General features: G+C 40.3%; 1 protein-coding gene across 1 annotated transcript in view; it reads left to right on the top strand.

Annotated features, from left to right (window-relative positions):
- Positions 1-22,206, top strand: part of NR3C2 (nuclear receptor subfamily 3 group C member 2) — a 368,626-nt gene that overhangs the window by 277,824 nt on the left and 68,596 nt on the right. Inside the window, exons 5-6 of the mRNA XM_060095191.1 lie at positions 17,652-17,990; positions 19,724-19,868. Of these exons, the coding sequence (XP_059951174.1) occupies positions 17,652-17,990; positions 19,724-19,868 (484 nt within the window). The remainder of the gene's footprint in view (positions 1-17,651; positions 17,991-19,723; positions 19,869-22,206) is intronic.

Genomic DNA, 22,206 nt, shown 5'->3' with positions numbered 1-22,206 from the left:
CCACAGGTCTCTTGGTCTGTCTTCATTTCTTTTCATTCTTTTTTCTTCACTCTGTTCCACGGCAGTGAATTCCACCGTTCTGTCTTCCAGGTCACTTATCTGTTCTTCTGCCTCAGTTCTTCTGCTATTGATTCCCTCTAGTATATTTTTCATTTCAGTTATTGTATTGTTCATTCTGTTTGTTTGTTCTTTAATTCTTCTATGTGTTTGTTCTTTAATTCTCTAGGTCTTTGTTAAACATTTCTTGTATCTTCTCGATCTTTGCCTCCATTCCTTTTCCAAGGTCCTGGATCATCTTCACTATCATTATTCTGAATTCTTTTTCTAGAAGGTTGCCTATCTCTACTTCATTTCATTGTTTTTCTAGGGTTTTATCTTGTTCCCTGATCTGATACATAACCATCTGCCTTTTCATTTTGTCTATCTTTCTATGAATGTGGTTTTCCTTCCACAGGCTGCAGAATTGTAGTTCTTGCTTCTGCTGTCTGCCTTCTGGTGGATGAGGCTATCTAAGAGGCTTGTGCTAGCTTCCTGATGAGAGCGACTGGTGGTGGGTAGAGCTGGCTGTTGCTCTGGTGAGCAGAGCTCAACAAAACTTTAATTCTCTTGTCTGCTGATGGGTGGGGCTGGGCTCCCTCCCTGTTGATTATGTGGCCTGAGGTGACCCAGCACTGGAGGCTACAGGCTCTTTGGTGGGGCTAATGGCGGACTCTGAGAGTTCTGGTGCCAAGGAGTACTTCCCACAATCTCTGCTGCCAGTGTCCTTGTCCCCGCGGTGAGACACAGCCATCCCCTGCCTCTGCAGGGACCCTCCAACACTAGCAGGTAGGTCTGGTTCAGTCTCCTGTGGTATCACTGCTTCTTCCCCCTGGGTCCTGATGTGCACACTGCTTTGTGTGTGCCCTCCAAGAGTGGAGTCTCCGTTTCCCCCAGCCCTGTCAAAGTCCTGCAATCAAATCCCACCAGCCTTAGAAGTGTGATTCTCTGGGAATTCCTCCTCCCATCGCCAGACCCCCAGATTGGGAAGCCTGACATGGGGCTCAGAACTTTCACTCCAGTGGGTGGACTTCTGTGGTATAAGTGTTCTCCAGCTTGTGAGTCACCCACCCAGAATTTATGGGATTTGATTTTGTGATTGTGCCCCTCCTACCGTCTCATTGCAGCTTCTCCTTTGTTTTTGGATGTGGGGTATCTTTTTTGATGAGTTCCAGTGTCTTCCTGTCAATGATTGCTCAGCAGTTAGTTGTGATTCTGGTGCTCTCACAAGAGGGAATGAGCACTCGTCCTTTTACTCAGCCATCTTGAACCAATCTCCCCCATAAATTACATTTGTAGTTAAAAAGTGTGGCAGTGAAAATAAAATTTGGATTTCTACAAAACTAAATGTAAATCTTAACTATATGGATGCGCTCTTATCTTTTACAACCCCGATGACCTATATCAGGAATTTTGTGTGGAATTTACCTATCTATAAAGCATAAGGGGAAAACTTCAGTGCTCCATCCAAAGGAGATGGCCTGATCTCAGCTCCAGCCACTTTTGCCATGGGGGAAAACAGACAGCTATGGCGAGATTTTAAGATTTCTTTTCATGATATCAGAAATACAAATTTTTGTGTGAAATATGCCAAGTTGTGAAAGATGAAAATGAAGTTTTGAAATTATCCTTAGTTCACTTTCCAGTTTATGACTTCTGCTAACAAGGAAACTAACTTGTGGAGCATAATGGATTAGCATGCTTCTCATCTCAGCTCTCATTTGACTGTTTTTTATCAATATGTAGTCTAGGGATTTAATTATCTTCCTAGCTTCCTGTTCTTGTTTTTATCAGTTTCCTTAGTGTAGACCAGTGGTTTTCAACCAGGGGCAATTATACTCCCCAGGGTTGGGGGGGATATTTGGCAAAGTCTGAAAATATTTTTGGTTTTCACAACTTGTAGGAGGATGCTACTGGCACCTAGGGATTAGACGGCCTGGGCTGCTGCTAAATATTCTACATTTTCACAGGACAGAACCCAACAACAAAGAATTATCTGGCCTAAAGTATCAATAGTGAGGAGGTTGAGAAACCCTGGTATAGGCCATGTTTTTATCCCGGTCTATCCCTCCCTCCCTCCCTTCCTGCCTTCCTATCTTTATTTTAAAGAACCTTTCTTCCAGATTCTCTCTGTTTTTCCCTCATTCCATAATCTTATTCAGAACCTTTAGGTTGGTAGTTCTCATTTTCCAAATGCAGAAAAATAGTCACATGGGAATTTTTAAAAATGAAGAGTCCCAGCCTCCACTTGTAGATATGCTGACATGCAGATCTGGGATGGCCCAAGATTCTGCATCTTGAAAAAGCTCCCAGGTGATTCTAAGGAAGACCATCCTTGGACCACAGTTAGAGAAGTAGTGAGGTAATCTTCATTTTCATAATCTCTGGCCCTGTGCTTTTCTTCATTTTTTCAGTCCTTTATTAGCTGAACATCTCAATTATATCCTGTTGCTTTTATTAATCCCTTAAGATAGATATAGCTTTTAGTAATGATTTATACTTTGGGAAATAAGTAAATTTAAATGTATTATGGACAAAGAGTTGAGAGTATATATAATCGTATGTGGTCCTTACGAGTTATCCAAGTAGCTGGATAGTATATCTTATATCTTAGAGTTTTTTCCCTAAATTTCTAGTCTCTTCCCCATTTTTTGTCATATACCATATGTCTTCCCCATAAGACGTTGGTTGATAGTGGTTCCCTGAAAGTAAAAGATTAAAAATTTGTTTTTTTAAGCATATGAACTAGTCAAAAAAAAAAAAAAAAAAAAGGGCATGGACTATTACAGTTGAAAATGTTGAAAATAATCCATGTAAGTGATTTCTTGACCACACTGATGAATACAAAATGTTACAAAAGATTGACTCCCAGGAGATACTAGTTTATGCTATGTGCTTGTTCCATGAAAGCAAAATGGTGAGGGCAGTTGTAGGGTCTGTAAGAGCTATTCCTCTAAATACTGATTGGTACTTAGGAAAACTGCATGTTTATGCCCCTGTAGGTACCTGCCTTCAGAGGCTTCAATTCATTTCTGATATTCTACGTGTTGTAATGGATTGAATTCAAATCACAGGACTTTGATAGTCAGGTATTCAAATGTCTTCTTGAAATTTATAACTGGGACAATACATGGCAATGATTGGGTCATTTATCAAGGACTATTCTCTGGTATGTCATTACCAAAACGTAAATGTCTGTCTACACAGATAAGACCACTTACAGTCATATATTGTCAGTATACTAACCAGCTTATCATCACGAGTCCTGGAAAACTTTGTTATCCAACTTTGGTTGCTTCTCATGATAATCCTGAAGAAACTATTTTTGAGAGAAAACTGGAATTCCATGTTGATAGCATGTGTTTATGCCACACTAAACAGATATTGAAGTGGCTATCAGATGGCCTGGGGAGAGGGTCATAGCCTTTCCCTCATAATTTTCATCAAATGCCTTCCAACCTACTATAAAATAAACATGAATAACTGTCGCATTGAGTACATGTGTTTTCACATGTTTCTTTAAGGTCTTCCTCTATGAAAGCTCTGGTGCTGGCACTGCTAAACAGGCCACTGAACTTGAAATGATGGAGCTGAGAGTCTCCCACCTCTACTGTCTGGAATCTTGAGCAAGCCGGTTCACCCTCTGGAACTTTATCTCCCTCTGTTTAAAATGAGATCAAACTTGCTGTTTTGTGATGCCCCTTCCGATTCTAGGAAGTTCTGTTAGGGCGTTCACAAGTTGAGTATCAGAATGCTGAATTGATGATGGTCATTTGAGGCAGGAGAAGATCACAGCTTTTCTCTGCATCCCCGCCCATTCCCCAAGGATGGGTCAGGGTCAAGGGCAAGTACATTTCCCGTAATTCCAGTCATAAAAAGAAACCCATGCTGACGTACCTGATTCAGAGATACTAATTGGGCCCTAAGATTAGGGATGCAGAGTGACCCTTTTCTGGATTCTGTTTCCAGAGTGTGGTTCTTCCACGAAGCTGAAGAGGAAAAACCCTTCTTTTTGGCTTCTCCCTGTTCATCTCTCTTTAAACTCTCTCAAGGTTAGAAGTGGCAGGCTACCTGCCCCCCACTGCTGTACTTGGGGTGCTGCTTTTTGGAGGATGCCTGACCTGCCTCTGTCATCTGCCTAAGGCTCGGTTGACCCTTGGCTGGAATTGTTTCCTCTAGGAAACTAGCCTAGCTCACTGGGGTTGGAGGTGAAACTTAACATCCTCTGTGTTTCCCTTAAAGGCTTTGTTAGAGAATGGTGGCTGTAGTCATCACATTAAGAAATGGAACCAGGGCTTCCCTGGTGGCGCAGTGGTTGAGAGTCCGCCTGCCGATGCAGGGGACATGGTTTCGTGCCCCGGTCTGGGAAGATCCCACATGCTGCGGAGCAGCTGGGCCCGTGAGCCATGGCCGCTGAGCCTGCGTGTCCGGAGCCTGTGCTCCGCAAAGGGAGAGTCCACAACAGTGAGAGGCCCGCATACCGCAAAAAAAAAAAAAAAAAAAAAAAAAAAAAAAAGAAAAAGAAATGGAACCAGTTATAGAAGGTCAGCAAAACATTCATTCATTTAGTTGTACTCTTTCCCTTTGGTCAGTAAGCACTTACATAACACCTACTGTGTGCCATACAGTAGAAAGCTTAAATAAGTTCTAAGCACAAGAATCCAGAAATGAAACAAATGAATATAGAGTGTTTCATTATATTGGGTGTGGTCTCTTGATCTTTATTCTCTGTGGTCATATCTATAAAGGGAAACTATTTGAATCTAAGAGAATTTCTAATTCTAACTGGGGACCCAAAGAAAATGCCATTAAAGGGTAGAAATTTTCTAAAAGGAAGCTTAGAGGCTTGTGTCATCCCCTTCAATTACAGAAGTTAAAAATTATTATGGGGGTTAAAAATTGTGTTTTACCTGGTATGTGACTTAGGACCACATCATCCATTTGAAAATCATAGCATGAGATTGGCCTTCACCCAAGTCAGCAGTGAAGAACTGACTCCTGGTCAAGGCATCTGCTCTGGGATGACAGCCGTAGGCCACCCTGTGACCCCAGACAAGGCTTTTCTAACGCTAGCAAAGCCATCAGTGAAATCCATCATCAATGGCAGTGTCTGTTCTTCAGAGCTACGTATAGGAGCGCTGACATCACAACATGCTAGCAGACTTAGTTTTAAATGAAGGGAAACCTATCTTTGGAACAGAAGCAGAATTTTAATAGGACAATGGAGAACCATATGTGAGAAGAAATAAATAACTGTTTTTGTTTAATCTCTTTATTGTAAATGTGGCGTTACTTTAAAAATAGTGACTTAAATGAGTTAAATGTGAATTGCGACCCCAAAGAAAAACTTGCAGAAATGGCCCAGTTATCTATCCTTCTTGAACTACTTAAATCCTCTCCAGAAGATAGCTCATCTTCCCGCTTTGATGGAGAAGGGCCAACTCGTTTCCATCCAGGTCTGTGGTTCAGTCTCATATGTGAAAGACAAATACAGACGATAAGGAATCACTGAAAATAAAAGGACATTTAACGTTTCTTTCTTCTAAAAGTTTCTTTTTAACGAGTTAGCATCGTCTTCACAACTTTCTTAAATTCTTCCTTGGACTTTTTTTTTTTTAATGCAGCTAAGTGCTATAAATTTGAAGCATCCTTTGCAACCTAAATGGAAAGCATATTCTTTTAAAGATGCTTTTGTTCAGCCTGCTGTGCTGAGCTAGGTTTGAGAGAGTCACCAAAAGCTTTGGAATTTACACTGTGGCAGAATACCAAAGGAAAAAAGAGCAGTCTGTCTTCTCAACAGAGCTGAGAGGTCAGACCTGGGCGTCGGCCCTACCCTGGCATGGCTCCGCTCGCCACCAGGCAGCTGAGAGGCGTCCTCTCCAGCAGGGACCTGTACCTGCCAACACCAGACATCATCAAAGGGCCTCAAGATGTTCCAGCACGAACCCTGTGTGCAAAGAGAGGCTGGAATGAAAACACGAGAAGCGAATGCAAGAGAATCACTTATTCAAAAAAGGCCATTTAGTTTGGCTCAGCCTGTATCCTGAAGCGATCCCAGCCTAGAAAAATAATTTTTTTTCAAGTCCATTGGCTACTATTAATTCTTAATTTCGACGCATTCTGATGATGTCAGTGGAATAAAATGTGGAGTAATATTTATTGAAAATGCATAAAAGCTATCAACATTGACATTTGTTTTCTTTTTCCTCAGGCCTATTTAATTTTTGCCCCCAACTTAAGTGGGAGCCTGTTAACTCATTAACATGTCCTCATTCTATTCATGCTTTTTTATATTAGCATTAGCTTCTAACATGAGGCTTTTTTTCAAATTCTGCTGGCCAGCTTTTTTTTTTTTTTTTTCCGGTATGCGGGCCTCTCACTGTTGTGGCCTCTCCCATTGCGGAGCACGGGCTCTGGGCGTGCAGGCTCAGCGGCCATGGCTCACGGGCCCAGCTGCTCCGCGGTATGTGGGATCTTCCCAGACCGGGGCACGAACCCGTGTCCCCTGCATCGGCAGGCGGACTCTCAACCACTGCGCCACCAGGGGAGCCCTGCTGGCCAGCTTTGTCTTGCATTAGTAAAATGTTCTTAATACTAGAGTGATAGTATTTAGAAATATGCAATATTTTCTGTGTAATACCAGTTGTGAAAAATTGTGAAAAATGTCTTTGTATCCATTCATGGGATTATTATTTTACATCTGGTTTTCTGCTTCACCAGTACTTTTTCTTCCGAAGCAGTTTTAATCATTTTTAATCATTCAGTTATAATCTCAACATTGGTAGTCTCAACTAAAACCTCGTTGGTTTACTTTTCAGCTAAATAAAGTAAAGCATTACTTAAAATTTGATTAAAATTAAGGTGATTGTATATAGAAAATGCTGTTAAATAAAAGCTTTTGAAAGAATAATTATACTGTGGCTCTAAGTAATTATTTTATAGGAAGAATGTTGAGCTAAGGGAGATGAAATAATTTGAAGAAAATTGGTACTGGAGATAAAACTTCTATATCTGTATATTTTTTCTTTTCACTGCATGGTTTTTATGTCTTATGTACACGAATACTAATCATTTAAAAATTTCTGAAATTGAATTTAGGCAAATTCCTTGGTTGCTTTAGAATTCTCAGACACTTCCAAATTGTAAGGTCAATTGTAAGGCTACAGTTAAAGGGACCAAGCTGAGGAAACCATTGCAGTGAAGTAGCAACAAATGCTAAGAGGATAATTGAAACATATGTAAAAAATAATGTGCAGACAAACAGGAATGTGTTACATTTTGTATGTTCTTTGAGAACTTATGAAAGAAGTCTTTGGTTGAAATTTTTGTAAAGGAAAATGGCATTACCCAGTGTAAATACCCTCATCATACATCTGTTGGGTAAACTCTTATTTTTCTATACATAATATTTCTTAAGGTAGATCCTGCTTAGCTGACTTGCCAGTGTGAGGAGGTCTGCTCAGGACCATTCTTCTGGGTTTTCTGCCCAGCGTGTGCTCTAACATCTGACCAGCTCTTTTTGGCCTGAGCCTATGGAAAATCACGCCAGGACTGGGAGAGACACAGTAAATTAAGCTGGGTGCCATAATCTATTTCCAGGTCACTGCCTTTTGCCTCTTTATCATACCTTATTCACCGCTTGACCTTGTCAGAACAGTCATGTTTCTTCATAAAATATTCTTAATGAGACTATTTACCTTGCATACCCAGTGAGATCATACTTTATGTAATAAGTTCTCTGCTCAAACATATGCCAAGAAGGCAGCTCTTGCAGCTATTAAAGAATTAACTTTTTAACTGAGAGAAGGACCTTTTGCTGGACAGCTACAGCTATCATAGTGCTCTTTTTCTTATTTTAAGTAGATTGTAAAACTAGAAGGAGCTTTTCTGTCTTCTTTTTGCTTATTTGCTTGTGTTTTGTTTTACATTCACGCACACATCAGTCTTGAGCACAGCATCATTATTCCCAAAGAATACGAATCTACAAAAGCAAATATATTATCTGTATTTTCTAAAGAATGCTCATTTGATTTTAAAAATATATTTATTCAAACTCAGAACTCAGCTATCAGTTGCAATGGAGCTTAAGAACCTTATTTTTTTTCCCCTAAGAATTCTGCTTTATTGATGATGCAGAAATAAAATAAGATCAAACATGAAGTTTAGCTGAATTAATACTTATAAAAGATGACATTTGGGTTCGTACATTGATTAATCCATCTCTACTAACCATTTCAATATTCTTGAACATAAGAACTTGATTTTTAATCAGAAGGAGTAAATTCTTCCCCCAATAAGTCCTGTTTTTTAGTACAGACTGGTTTGATTTCTGCCTCCTTTTATTTCTCCTGCCATCAGAGTTAAGGTGTCAAAACAAGGAGCAAAAGCAAAAAGACTGTCTGTCTCATCTGCTACAGCAACAGCCCCGGAGTACACAGGGGTTGACTGTCCTGCCCAGGGAATTAGGAGAGAAAGCATCCTGTGTATTGGTACCGGTTGTTCTGTGTCTCCCATTAAAAAAGGCTGCTGGTCTTGTTACTAGAGGTGATCCAATGGCAACCTCGCTGATAATCTAGAAAAGTCAGTAGGGCTCTGGGTCCTTTTCATACCCCTTTGACCTGATTTGATGCACTCTGCACCTGTGATGGGGTTTCTCTGTTCTCTTTTTCTGTGCCCTGACAAAAACTCACTTTCTCCTAACTACAGACCATCCTTGTGACCCCGTACAAACCACTTTACCCCTGTGTACAGTGGTGCTAACAGTAGTACCTACCCACAGGGCACTTATGAGGACCTAAGTAGGATAACATTTTTAAAAGATGCTATCATGCTGGACATACAGATTCTCAATTAATGATAGCCTTTACTATGAACTGTTTTCCCCACTTTAAAAAAAATTAGGTAATCTCAGGATTAGGAGAAACCACAGAGCCCATTTTCAGTACAGACCTGAGTTCTGTACCTTAAGTGGTAAAACTGAAAAAAAAAAGGGGGGGGGCATGTGAACGCTGGGGGTAGGGTAAAAGGGAGCATATAGAACTTTAGGAGTTTCTTCCATGGCAGTGGATGTTCTCCCAAGCCTGCATTCAGTGATCACAGTATTTGCCCTTGGAGTATATTTTGGAAAAATATTTCTAAAATTATCTCTTACCACACTTACAAGTGTAAGGGATTTATTCCTGTTTTTGAGACAAATATGAGCCAGAGAAGTTCCACTCAGACACATGGAAGGCTGGAATGTACATTGGAGGTCGTATTTCCTTCCCTTGTAGGGCTACTGGGTCTCGATAACTCATTTCATCATCCTTCTGCACGGCAGAATTGCACTCAGGCAAGCAGGGAACCTGCCTACCTATTACTTTAGAGTTTTTAGAAAAGAATATTACATGTTCTTGGCGGTCATGCATTCCAGGCTCTCTCCATAACACATTCCAGAAAACTTGCAGGAAATTCTCCTAATGTCTCATCTAAATCCCTGCTTCTGCCCTTTAAACCCTTTAGATCTTATCTTGATCTCAGTAGAAATAGAAAATAGATGCTCACTGTGATTTGGCAAAGGCTTGTCAAGTTTTTGAAATTGCTATTTGGTTTCTCATATCCCTCACTTTCTACTCTAGAATAACTCAATCCCTGTCATTTTTCACTTATTTTTTTTCCCCCATAAACATTTTTGGTCCAAAGCTTTGGGGATGGAGCGTTCGTCATTTTGTTGGTCCCTTCTGATACTCCCTGGAGGTGTATATCAGCCCAACAGTGGCAAGGCCCAGGTAGGGGGTGTTCCGTGTAGTAAACCGACTGTCCACCCCACCTGGCCATGGGGTGCTGGCTGCCGCCCTTGCCCCACCACTGCCCTCAGTTCTTTAGAAGTGATGTCCAAAGGAGTTCTGGAATTACAGTGGCTCAGCCCACTGCCACTCAGTCCAGTGGCATTCTCTCTTGTTTAAACCAGCAAAGGTTTCAACAGAAGAAAGCACTGGAAACTTTCTCCATTACCCAGAGGCTATAACCAAGAGGCCATTTCTCAAGACATTGTTTCCTCTTCTTCTGAGTTTCTTACTTAGTTTAACGCAGTCCCAGCCTGGCCAGACCTCGAAGACATACTGCCTGACCTTTAAAACTCTGGCCAGAGATGGAACCCTCCCCCTGACACATCCTCCCATGTACAGACATTCCTGAGTCTGACTGGCAGTAAAAGAAAAAAAGGGAGGAGAAAATGTTGCTAAGTATTAGAGGAGAAAAAAAGAATCTAATTATAGAAAAATATAAATGCCATAAAAACAATCATGTTAATCAGCCATCTAGCCCAAGAAGTAGCTCCTAGGCAGCTGCTGGCTTTGCCTCTTTCTGAATCCCAGTCTCCAGCAGGGAAGGTATCAGAATATGTCACTGGGGGGTGTCTTCCAGAACCTTGTCACTGTCTCTGCAGAATCAGTAGACCCCTATTCTATCTCCCTCAGATTCCCTTGAGTCTCTGTTCAGATTTAGCTTCTGGTCTGAGGGACTCTCGTCTCGGGGTGGGGTGGTGGGGGGTCAGTGGTGCTTAACATTGGGTGGATGCCCACACAGGGAAGTGACCGCTCCACGTGGGCCCTCAGTGTCATTTGAATCACACCAAAAGCAAACCAGGGCACAGTGGGAATTAACATGGAGGGATACAGGAAAGTGGAGGCGCTCATAGAAAGATAAACTAACGTCTCCCTTCCATTGTTCACTCACCACATACAGAGTCAGGAACACTGACCCCAAACTTGTCATAGCCTGTTTTATAACCCTAATTGCTTTCTTATGTATTGATCCAACTTCCGCGAGGTTGTAAGCTCTTGTCTGGGCTCAGATCATCTTAATCAGCATTGCACTGCTCACAAAACCAGGGCACTTTCTACACAATGGGTGAATATTAGTTACTTGCTATTCAAATGTATTCTATAACAACAGCAACAAAATTATGTTTGTTATAGCTATAGAGATATCTATGGTTATCTCTATACACACATTAAAATGTAATCTGGGGCTTCCCTGGTGGCACAGTGGTTGAGAGTCTGCCTGCCGATGCAGGGGACACGGGTTCGTGCCCCGTTCCGGGAGGATCCCACATGCCGCGGAGCGGCTGGGCCCATGAGCCATGGCCGCTGAGCCTGTGCGTCCAGAGCCTGTGCTCCGCAACGGGAGAGGCCACAACAGTGAGAGGCCCACGTACCGCAAAAAAAAAAAAAAAAAAAAAAAAAAAAATGTAATCTGTAGAGATCCACTAACCTGGAATGTCTTTTCCCCCCCAGATTTATTGAGGTTATGATTGACAAAAAATGATACATATTTAATATGAACAATGTGGTATTGTGATATCAATATGCCTATGTAATAATTACCACAGTCACGCTAATTAACGTGCTCATCACCTCACACAGTTACGTGCATGTGTGTGGGTATATGTGTGTGTGTGTGTCGTGTGGAATGTCTTAAAGTGGTCCAAGGTTGGGTCTGAGTTTGCCTTAGCGTGGTTTTTGTACTAATAAAATCAATAATGCCTGTTCATTTGTTAAATTATGTATATTAACATGAGAATGTTTAGGGATACTTTTAAAGACACCCAGTATTCAAGTTCTATAACCACTCAAGGAGATTTATTAAACAGTTGCAATGCCACTTGCTTATTATCAATTGAGAGGCTAATTATTTATTCATAAAGCAATGTGCCCCTGATCCTCACCCCAATTCTATTAGTGTGTATGGCTTTGAGAACCGTAGATGTTCTTTTTCCTATTAGTAAAAATGAGAGAAGTTTTGCTGCAAAACCAGTTAAATCTGTAGGAAGGTGGCATTCCTTCCTTTGATCTCATGACACAGAAATACTTGGTTGTTCCGCTAACTCTCGGTGTCTTCCTCCTCTGGCAGGAGAAGGGGAGAAGTCGTGCAGATAAAGGGGATGAGGAAAATAGGAGAGCATGATTAGGAGGAGAGTGGCAAGAGACATGGTCTGTGAAAGAAAGAGGATGGGGTGGATGCTGTTATTGTCCTCTGGGTTGTTTTTTTGTTTTTTTGTTTTTTTTCTTTGCGGTACCCGGGCCTCTCACTGTTGTGGCCTCTCCAGCTGCGGAGCACAGACTCCAGACGTGCAGGCTCAGCGGCCATGGCTCCCGGGCCTAGCCGCTCCGCGGCATGTGGGATCTTCCCCGACCAGGGCACGAACCCGCGTCCCCTGCATCGGCAGGCGGACTCTCAACCACTGCGCCACCAGGGAAGCCCCCCATCAGTCTTTTATTCTACTCCAGATGGAAAAAAAAAAAAAGACGTTGTCCCAATGACCCATCTCCAAGTCTAAAGAATGTGTAATTTGAACACAGTTGAGAAAGTACCAGGAGAATCCCATGCATCTCATCATTTTACTGGGGGATGCAGAAGCGGTGTGTGTCATTCCTAGCCGGCCGTCATTCTGCCACACTGGCAGTTTGTCCACAGGGTATGTAGCAGACCAAGTCGGCCTCAGGGGACAGAGCAAACCAAAAAGCAAGTTGGGCCATGTTTCAGGGACTTTTGGAATCTTGAGACCCCATTGGGAATTTTTCACAATTTTTATAGTGTCCCCCCAGACGCTTCCTGCTTGCTGTCCAGCTTATCATTCTGGATAGGAAGCAGGGCCTTCCCATTGCACAGCTCCTGGGGGAACAATTCATGGGGAATCTATAGCGTCTGTCCCCCGACAGTGCCGGGAGAAAGTGACTGCTAAGATGCTGCTAGTAATTAAGGACTTGGCACCTGGGGGCAGCTGCTAAGCATATACTGTTACTATAACATCCAGGTAGAACAAGTGAAATTCCTCTAGGCTCACGTGGGGCTGGGAGACATTCACACTCATATTAATACACACCACACACACATACACACACACACACCCTGCAACTGTGGCTGGGGTGAGAAGTGAATTGTGTCTGGGCCACATGGGAACATGAGTTCCCAAGCCCAAAGGCCATTAGCTCCATGTTAATTTACTAAGGTGGTAGGTAGTGATAAGACCCCTAATTTATGTTCACGGATGCTTTGGATAATGGAAACATGCTCATTAAGCATCTTTGGCCAGAGATTTTCCTGTGTAATTAGCACACATCTTAATTATACACTTGGATTTGAAGCTGGTGCTAATCTTAAAGTATTAAAAAACAAATTAGATAAAGAGAAAAGGATTAAAAGAGAGACTGCATAACACAGAGGTTAAGAGTGTGGGCTCTGAGCCATGGCCCAGTTCAAAAACTAGCCCTGGTGTTTACCAGCCCTGCAACCTTGAAGAAGTACTTCCTGTCTCTGTGCATCTGTAAAATGGAAATAACATTGCCTAATCGTAGGGTCATGGTGAGCATCGGAAGGCTTAAGACCACTAGAAATTGTTTTGAACTGTGCTTGGCACATAAGTGCTCCATAAATTGAGCTTAGTATTATTTTAGTTGTGGCATTTTCAGAGTAATAACTCTGCAGGTGGATCATTACACAGTAGAAATTTTGAAAAGGAATAATAACAATTCAGAAATTTTATCCTAAAATGTCAAACTTGCCTACATTTCCTACACAGAAGTAAATTAATAATTCACATATGTAGTAGTTTGTTAAAATGTATTACAGTTTGAAAATGAAGTGTCAACAAACATTTATTGAGTACCCATAAGGGTCATGGAAAGTGATGTTATAAGAGCACATAAGACATTAGCAACTTTCAGGGGCTTTAATTTTAGAAGGCGGCATGTGTTAGAAAGAGTATAAAATTTTCAAGCATTTTAGAAGGGCTACTTTGGGTAATATGATTGTTATGTAACTGTACTCTTTTAGAAAAAGATGCAGGATGAATACACTTGGCTGAAGAATCTGCGCACTGAAAATATTTATTTTCTTGAACTATTTAAGGAACTCTAAATAAATACTCAATTCCAAGTGTCCCTCATATATTCATAAAATTACAACATAAAATTAAATGTAACGGAAATGCTAAACATAATATTGATAATCTGCTCAATCGGTTGTGCTACAGGCCACAGCCTTGTGTATCAATGCTAGAGAAAATATTAAGCATTCTTCTTCATGATATTTCATAGCATTGGCCTTAAATCAGCCATGAGAATAGACACAGCATTACAGATCAAAGGCCTAAAACAAGTATGAATTTTATAATTAACTTGCAAGCAAATATCATTTTTAATAAAATTTGAGAATATCACCCTTGTCTATTTCTCATCAATCAAATGATGGTTATCATCAGATGTAGTCTAATAGAGGATAAGGACATTTTAATGAACTGGAATAATTTTAATATCTGCAAAATTATGTGAAAGAATGGAAGTAGCATTAAATCACTATTTCAGATGTTAATAATAATTTTCAACATTGTTTTTAGTTTCTTACCTGTTGAGCCCTCTGTGAGATAGGAGAGGGAAACACTGTCATTCTCATTTTTCGGATGAATCAGTTGAGGCTTAGAGATAAGTTTATGTGACACAGAGGCAGTTAGTTCCAAGTATCTGATTCCCCAAATGACTAATCTGTGCTATCGAGGATCTTCTCAAACTCTTAGAGATACAGTCATCCATTGACCAGCGTTGGGGATTATCTGCATGTTTGATTCTTTTCTTCTCCTTCTCTGTTTTGCCTAGTTTTTCAGGCATTTAGTGATTATTTTTTTCTTTGGTTCGTTCACTCATTCATCAGAAGCATCTTGGTCCCCTACTGTATGCCCAGCACTGCTGAGCAGTACTTTGTCAGCCACTCCCCATTAGCATACTACATGAATAGGATACATCTGCTTTTCATTCAGACAGTTATAAAACTCAGGTTTTTCTGCCTCTTTCATTGAAGGAGACAGTCCATGAGAAATGAAATGATCTGAAATAATTGAAAATTTTTAATTGTTTTGCTAATTTCAAACTTCTTAAAGATAGGAATTATATCTTGTTCATCTCTTTAGCCCAATTCCAGTATTTTATGAATGTGTGGCAGGTATGTCTGTTGTTGGATAGTGGCTTGTCTTATCTGAATCAGTGTTTCTGTGATGCAAGTGGTAAATGTAATATTAATGGCCATACTTACAAACATGAATGGTTATTTTGAAAATCAAATTAATTGGTGTGGCATAGCCCTACTCTGTGTTAAATTCGTATCCTGTAAGTTTCTCACACATGTTAGAGCTAAGTTGAAGGTGTCTGGTACTTCAAGAATTTTAAAATAAATTCCTCAATAAAATGGAAAATCTTACAATTGCAAAGTAAATTATTACCATAGCTCTAAGTTCAGTTTGGCACATCTGAGCTTTCTCTATCCTTTATCCATTCATTCATTCACCCATCTTCCCCATTATCTATCCATCTCCCCATTAACCCCACCCACCTGCCATCCATCCCCCAATCCTCACATCTACCTCCCAATTCTCTCTCCCACCTCCCCAGTCTTTCTTTCCCCATATCTATTGTAAGAACCCTCAAGAGAGATGTGAATGAAAAGCAGTTACTGTTACACTATTTACAGTAGCCAAGACATAGAAACAACCTAAATGTCCATCGATAGATGAATAGATAAAGATGTGGTACATATATACAATGGAATATTACTCAGCCATAAAAACAAATGAAATAATGCCATTTGCAGCAACATGGATGGACCTAGAGATTATCATACTAAACAACGTAAGTCAGAAAGAGAAAGACAAATACCATATGACATCACTTATATGTAGAATCTAAAATGCGACACAAATGAACCTGTCTATGAAACAGAAACAGACTCACAGACACAGAGAACAGACTTGTGGTTGCCGAGGGGGAGGGGGGATGGGGAAGGGATGGATTGGGAGTTTGGGATTCGCAGATGCAGACTAATATATAGGATGGATAAACAACAAGGTCCTACTGTATAGCACAGGGAATTATATTCAGTATCCTGTGATAAACCATAATGGAAAAGAATCTGAAAAATATATATATATATATGTATAACTGAGTCACTGCTGTACAGCAGAAATTAATACAACATTGTAAATCAACTATACTTCAATAAAATTTGGTTAAAAACAGTTGCTATTAAAGTTAATACTGATTCTTTGGTTTTATGATGAACATACTATTTATTGTCCAAAGTGTGGTACTTTTAGGAGTAAACAGGGCACTTACTAATAAGCATGCTGGGAAACAAGCATAAACCAGGACTATTCTGGGTAAATCAGAATATGGTCACTTGTAATACATTCTACTAAAATTCTAAAGTGGTATTCCTGTACCGTATTGTGATATCTTTTAGTTATAGGCTATATGACCTGTGAATTGTTTATTTATAGTAAAAATATAGAGTAGGAGAGATTTTTAAGGATTGTGTAATGGTATAACTCACACCTGAATTTTTTAATAGCATTAATTCCTGTAGGTTTACTGGTTAATGCCCCAATTTGGAATCATCCAGATATTTCATTTCTTCCCTTCTGTTGCCTTTCTTTGGGGTTGATTAGCTCCCATTCATTCAGTGGAAATTTGTAAGTCACTTTGTGTAGGCATAGCATTTACCAAGGTGCCGTGGGGGCTGTAAAAGAAGAGGAACACCCAATCTTTATGCCTCAGCAGTTCACAGTATAGCCGGAGACATCAGTCGGTCTAACAGCATCTGCACAAAATAACTACTCTGAGTAAGCAAGTGGTTGCACATGGACCACAGCAGGAAGAGTAAGTGGTAGAGAAGCACCAAAGAGGAATAAGTAAAGGGCCAGAGAAAGCTAGTTAGAGGGAGCAAAGACAGCACTAAGACAACAAGCTCGATCAGGCGAGTCTACCCCTTGTTACCAGCTCTTTGGTGGGTAATAGGTGGGACTTATTGGCTTATATAAGATTTAGTTGAGGCATATGTAACTTATTAGCATCTGAAATAATGTATCCTTCCTCTGAGCTCTTAACTCTGTTTTACATATACTAGCTGTGTAGTCTTGGACAGATTTCTTGACCCTTCTGGTCTGCTTCCTCTTTATAAAATGAGAATCATAATAGTACCTAGTCATAAAATTGTTAAAGTGGTTAATTTATAAAAAGCATTTAGGACAGTGTCTGGTATCAGAAAAATACTGAAAAGGGGCTGTTCCTACTAGTATAACAAGACATCCTTAGAGGAAAAGTACGCTTTAATCAATATAAGTCAATATTTGCTTGCAATTTACCTCATGTGAGGTATGCCAAACATAAGCTTTTTTTAATTCCTTTTTTTTTGGTGTGGTGCCACTTACTGATTTATTTATTTAATTCCAGTTTTCCTGAGATAATAATCGACCTACAGCACTGTACTAAAGTGTACAGCATAATGATTTGACTTACATGCGATATGAAATGATTATCCCAATCAGATTAGTGACCGTTCGGCATCTCATGTGGATACAAAATGAAAGAAATAGAATTTTTTTTCTTGTAATGCAAACTCTTAAGATTTACTCTTAACAATATTTGTATATAACATACAGAAGTGTTGTGCTTTATGTGGTATTTATCATGCCAAACATAATCTTAATTTTCCCTGTTTATATATATATATATATATATATATATATATATATATATATATATATATATATATATTTTTTTTTTTTTTTTTTTTTTTTTTTTTTACAGCTCGAAAGTCCAAGAAGTTGGGGAAGTTAAAAGGGATTCACGAGGAACAGTCACAGCAGCCTCCACCTCCCCCCCCACAGAGCCCAGAGGAAGGAACTACATACATCGCTCCCGCACAAGAGCCCTCCGTCAACTCAGCACTGGTTCCTCAACTCTCCACAATTTCCCGAGCGCTCACACCTTCCCCTTCCATGGTCCTTGAAACCATCGAACCCGAGATTGTGTATGCAGGCTATGACAACTCCAAACCAGATACAGCCGAAAATCTGCTCTCCACCCTAAACCGCTTAGCAGGCAAACAGATGATCCAAGTCGTGAAGTGGGCGAAGGTAATTCCAGGTAGGATGGCCTCGCGTTTCAGGGTCTGCGTCCTGAACTAGGCACGTCAGGGCAACAGAGCGTACCGTATGCAGCAGTGCGATTGAGTTTGCTTTCTGTTCGATCCCGACACCCAGTTTTTTACTCGATGTCAAATGAATTAAGTGTGTAGAAGAAAGATCTGGTGAATGTGCTCATTTCTCTTGAGCAGTTAGAGTTAAGGGTTCTGTTAATAGAACATACCCATTTCTTATGTTGAGGATTGAAATGGAAAGTTTCATTCCAGTAATATTAATAAGGCAAAACACATTCTAGTCGTCAAAGCAAGAATTGAGCCCATTATTAGCAGCTCGTAGCCAGGGCTACTCTAAGCCCTAGACCAGGTAAATCAAGATATATATACACTACTATATATAAAATAGATAACTAATAAGGACCTGCTGTATAGCACAGGGAACTCTACTCAATACTCTGTAATGGCCTATATGGGAAAAGAATCTAAAAAAGAATGGAGGGCCTCCCTGGTGGCGCAGTGGTTGAGAGTCCGCCTGCTGATGCAGGGGACATGGGTTCGTGCCCCAGTCCTGGAGGATCCCACGTGCCGCGGAGCGGCTGGGCCCGTGAGCCATGGCCGCTGAGCCTGCGTGTCCGGAGGCTGTGCTCTGCAACGGGAGAGGCCACAGCAGTGAGAGGCTCATGTACCAAAGAAAAAAAATAAATAAATAAAAAAGAGTGGATATATGTATATGTATAACTGATTCACTTTGCTATACAGCAGAAACCAACACAACATTATAAATCAATGATACTCCAATAAAAATTAATTAAAAAAAAAAGACCTCTCAGGTAAGCTATAGGGGCCTCTGAAAGAGTCTCTCTGAAAATATCTTACCTCCATAACCCTTTAATTTGTCCTTGAAATTCCTACTGTAGTCAGTTTTATGCTGTAGCATTTTATTAATAAGGCCGCTATTAATCTACAGAAGCATTGCTCAGAATTGTGATCACATTGTCCCAGTTCATTCATCCAAAGCAGTTTCATAGATGCCCTGTGGTCAGCCAGCAGCCGTAAGACAAAAGACTGGGGAAAGCTCTGATGACTGACTCTTTGAAGGGGAGGTTGCCCAGGTGGAACTATGTACAAACAGAAGAATACCCTGGTGCCCCTGGGAGTACAGAGGGTGAGAAAAGAAACAAAAGAAGGGCCTGAGGCCCAGAAAGGAAGACTGTGGGTAAGGCAGGACAGCGTCAAGGATGCTTATTCTGCCTCAGAAGTCTGTTGAAGTCTGGCATTATCCCAGCCTAGGGGAAGCACGGAATAAGACTTTTTCAATCACTGCAAACTCATGTAAAGTAAAATCTTCCACCAGTATTGCAGATAGGCAAGAGTTGACGTCATTAAATTATCTTTTATTTTGAAGTTATTCATTGTGAGTAGGATGAAGCAAGTGGTCCAGGTGAATACAAATTCTTTCAGTCTAACTAAGGGTTGTAGACCACCGTCCACAGTGAAACTCCCAGAACATCTTAGTTTTTTTTTGCCCTGGCAGTTTACCCTCATTGACAATTTAAGGTGAATTTAGCATGAAATGTTGAACAGGACCAGGTCCATGATAGGTGCTCCGTAAATAACTGTGGAATTGATTTGAGTCAATGAGAGTAAGGGGGCAGTTTGGGGTTGACTTACGAAGCTTCCTCCTGGAATGTACTTAAATGCTAAGTGTATTTCTGTGATGAATTGTTCTCTTCTTCAGGATTTAAAAACCTGCCTCTCGAGGACCAAATTACCCTCATCCAGTATTCTTGGATGTGTCTGTCATCATTTGCCTTGAGCTGGAGATCGTACAAACATACAAACAGCCAATTTCTCTATTTCGCACCAGACCTAGTCTTTAATGAGTAAGTACCTATTAATTAGCCTTCATAAAATAAACTGAAGAGTTATTTGCTATGCTTTTTTATGATTTCTAAACAGATGTACCTTTGTGAAAGAATCCACTGATACGTTTTTTAAGAGTTAAAAAGCTGTCATTTGAGAACTTAAAAATTACTTTTTTATGAAATTATAATGCACATGTCTGAGTATATATAGATCAGTGTATAGACATCTCACATGATAGTATGTGGGAATTGTCCCAAAGAATGATGATCCAATTGGCTCCCAAAACTTGATTGGTACAAAGCCACAATTAATAGAAAACAATCTCTTTTGGTATCTACTCCAGTTGGGAAGACTGTCTAATTTCTAGGAAATGTGAATGTATAAAGTGCCAGTTTTTGAGCACAGTCATATAATGATTCTTTTGTTAATAGTATACATCTGCTCAGTGTGTTTTCATGACAATCATAATTACCCTTCTTTGTGATTATAAGAGAAGCCAAACTGTTATTCTGTAGTGAAACATTTTTAGGTTTATGATGCATTTTAAAAAGATTGAAAGAATAGTACTAGATTTTTCTTTGGCCATGAATTCCTCCCTATGTGAAGTTTACATTTTAATATTGTTTGCATTCTACATTAGCACATTTCGTGCATGTTTATATCCAGCCATGCTTCTTTGTAATTGTTGGGTCAAGAAATAGATAAATTAAAAAGGAACATTTGAATGATGATAGTAACCACAGCCATAATCTAACAGATGGCTGTCTCTCAAGATATGAAAATAGGGGTTTTTCAATAGGGAAGGAAGCAGATGAAAAATAAATTCGTGATAAAAGAGAGAAAAGGTACGTGAAAGATTCAAAGTGGACATGTAGTGCCAAAATACCTAAATTGTACCAGTGGTAGTTGCCCTGAGAGTATCACTTCCCCCAAATACAGTGGACCTCGGAGGCAGTTTTAGTCCAAGATAAACTAGGAGCATCAGTTGTTGGTTCTTGGGGTGACCATTCTTTGGGCAATTAGTCAGAACAAATAATTCTACTAGTGCATAAATTTTCTTCATGCTTCAGAAGCATGAAGTGAGGCCAAACAACTGACAGGCACATTTTAATTTACTTGTTTTCCTGAGTAATCAGCTGATATTATTAAATAGTAAGACTGTTTTTAAAAATGGTCTATAAACCAAAAGGAAAACATATTTGGATTCCCTGGCGGTACATCCAGCGGTTAGGACTCTGCACTTCCACTGCCGGGGGCCTGGGTTCGACCCCTGGTCAGGGAACTGAGAGATCCTGCAAGCTGCTCAGTGTGGCCAAAAAAAAAAGAAAAGAAAAGAAAGCATAGTAAGGAGGTTCTTTGTTTTAAGAGGACATGTGGGTAAATACGAATCTCTGTTGGTGCCATCCAGAGTGTCTCCTTTAGATTTTGTTTTAATAGAAGATTCATTTAACCTTATTCAGTGAATCTGTTGATTCTTTGTAATAAAATACATGTAATATAAAATTTTTCACTTTAACCGTTTTTAGTGCACAATCAGTAGCATTAATTGCACTGACATCGTTGCGCCACCATCATCACTGTCCATCTCCAGTACTTTCTTCATCATCCCAAACAGAAACTCTGGACCAGTTAAGCAGTAACTCGACATCCTCCTCTCCCCCAAAGCCCTGATAACCTCTGGTCTATGAATTTGCCTATTCTAGATATTTCATATAAATGGAACCATATAATATGTGTCCATTTTTTGTCTGACTTATTTCACTTAGCATAATGTTTTCAAGGTTCATCTTTATTGTAGCATGTATCAGAATTTCATTTCATGGCTGAATAATATTCCATTGTACGTATGTATAGAATTGACCTCGTTGTTTGCAGAGTCTGTAGTCGTGCATTGACCTTCTGGCACATTTATTTGTAACCTCAAAGTCAGTATTTGCAGCACAGGCCGTAAATTTGAGGTACACAGCATGTACATTTCAGCTGAGACTCTGCCTTCTTGTTTCAGCTCTCATAGTGTAAACAAGTGTCTTTTCCATGGTCTATTTAGTGCCATGTTTTTCGCATTGTTGTGCTTTTTGCTGGTGATTTCACTGTTTAAAGTGACCCACAAGCAGAGTGCCAGAGTGCTGTCTAGTGTTCCTAAGTGCAAGAAGGCTTTGATGTGCCTTAGGGAAAAAATACAGGTGTTACACAAGCTTCTTTCAGGCATGAGTGACAGTGCTGTTGGCTGTGAGTTCAAAGTTAATGAATCAAGAATATATGTTAAGGGCCTCCCTGGTGGCGCAAGTGGTTGAGAGTCCGCCTGCCGATGCAGGGGATACGGGTTCGTGCCCCGGTCTGGGAGGATCCCATATG

Source organism: Mesoplodon densirostris, chromosome 1 (assembly GCF_025265405.1).
Source record: "Mesoplodon densirostris isolate mMesDen1 chromosome 1, mMesDen1 primary haplotype, whole genome shotgun sequence".
NCBI classification, from domain to species: Eukaryota; Metazoa; Chordata; class Mammalia; order Artiodactyla; family Ziphiidae; genus Mesoplodon; species Mesoplodon densirostris.
This window is presented reverse-complemented; position numbering and strand designations above follow the sequence as displayed.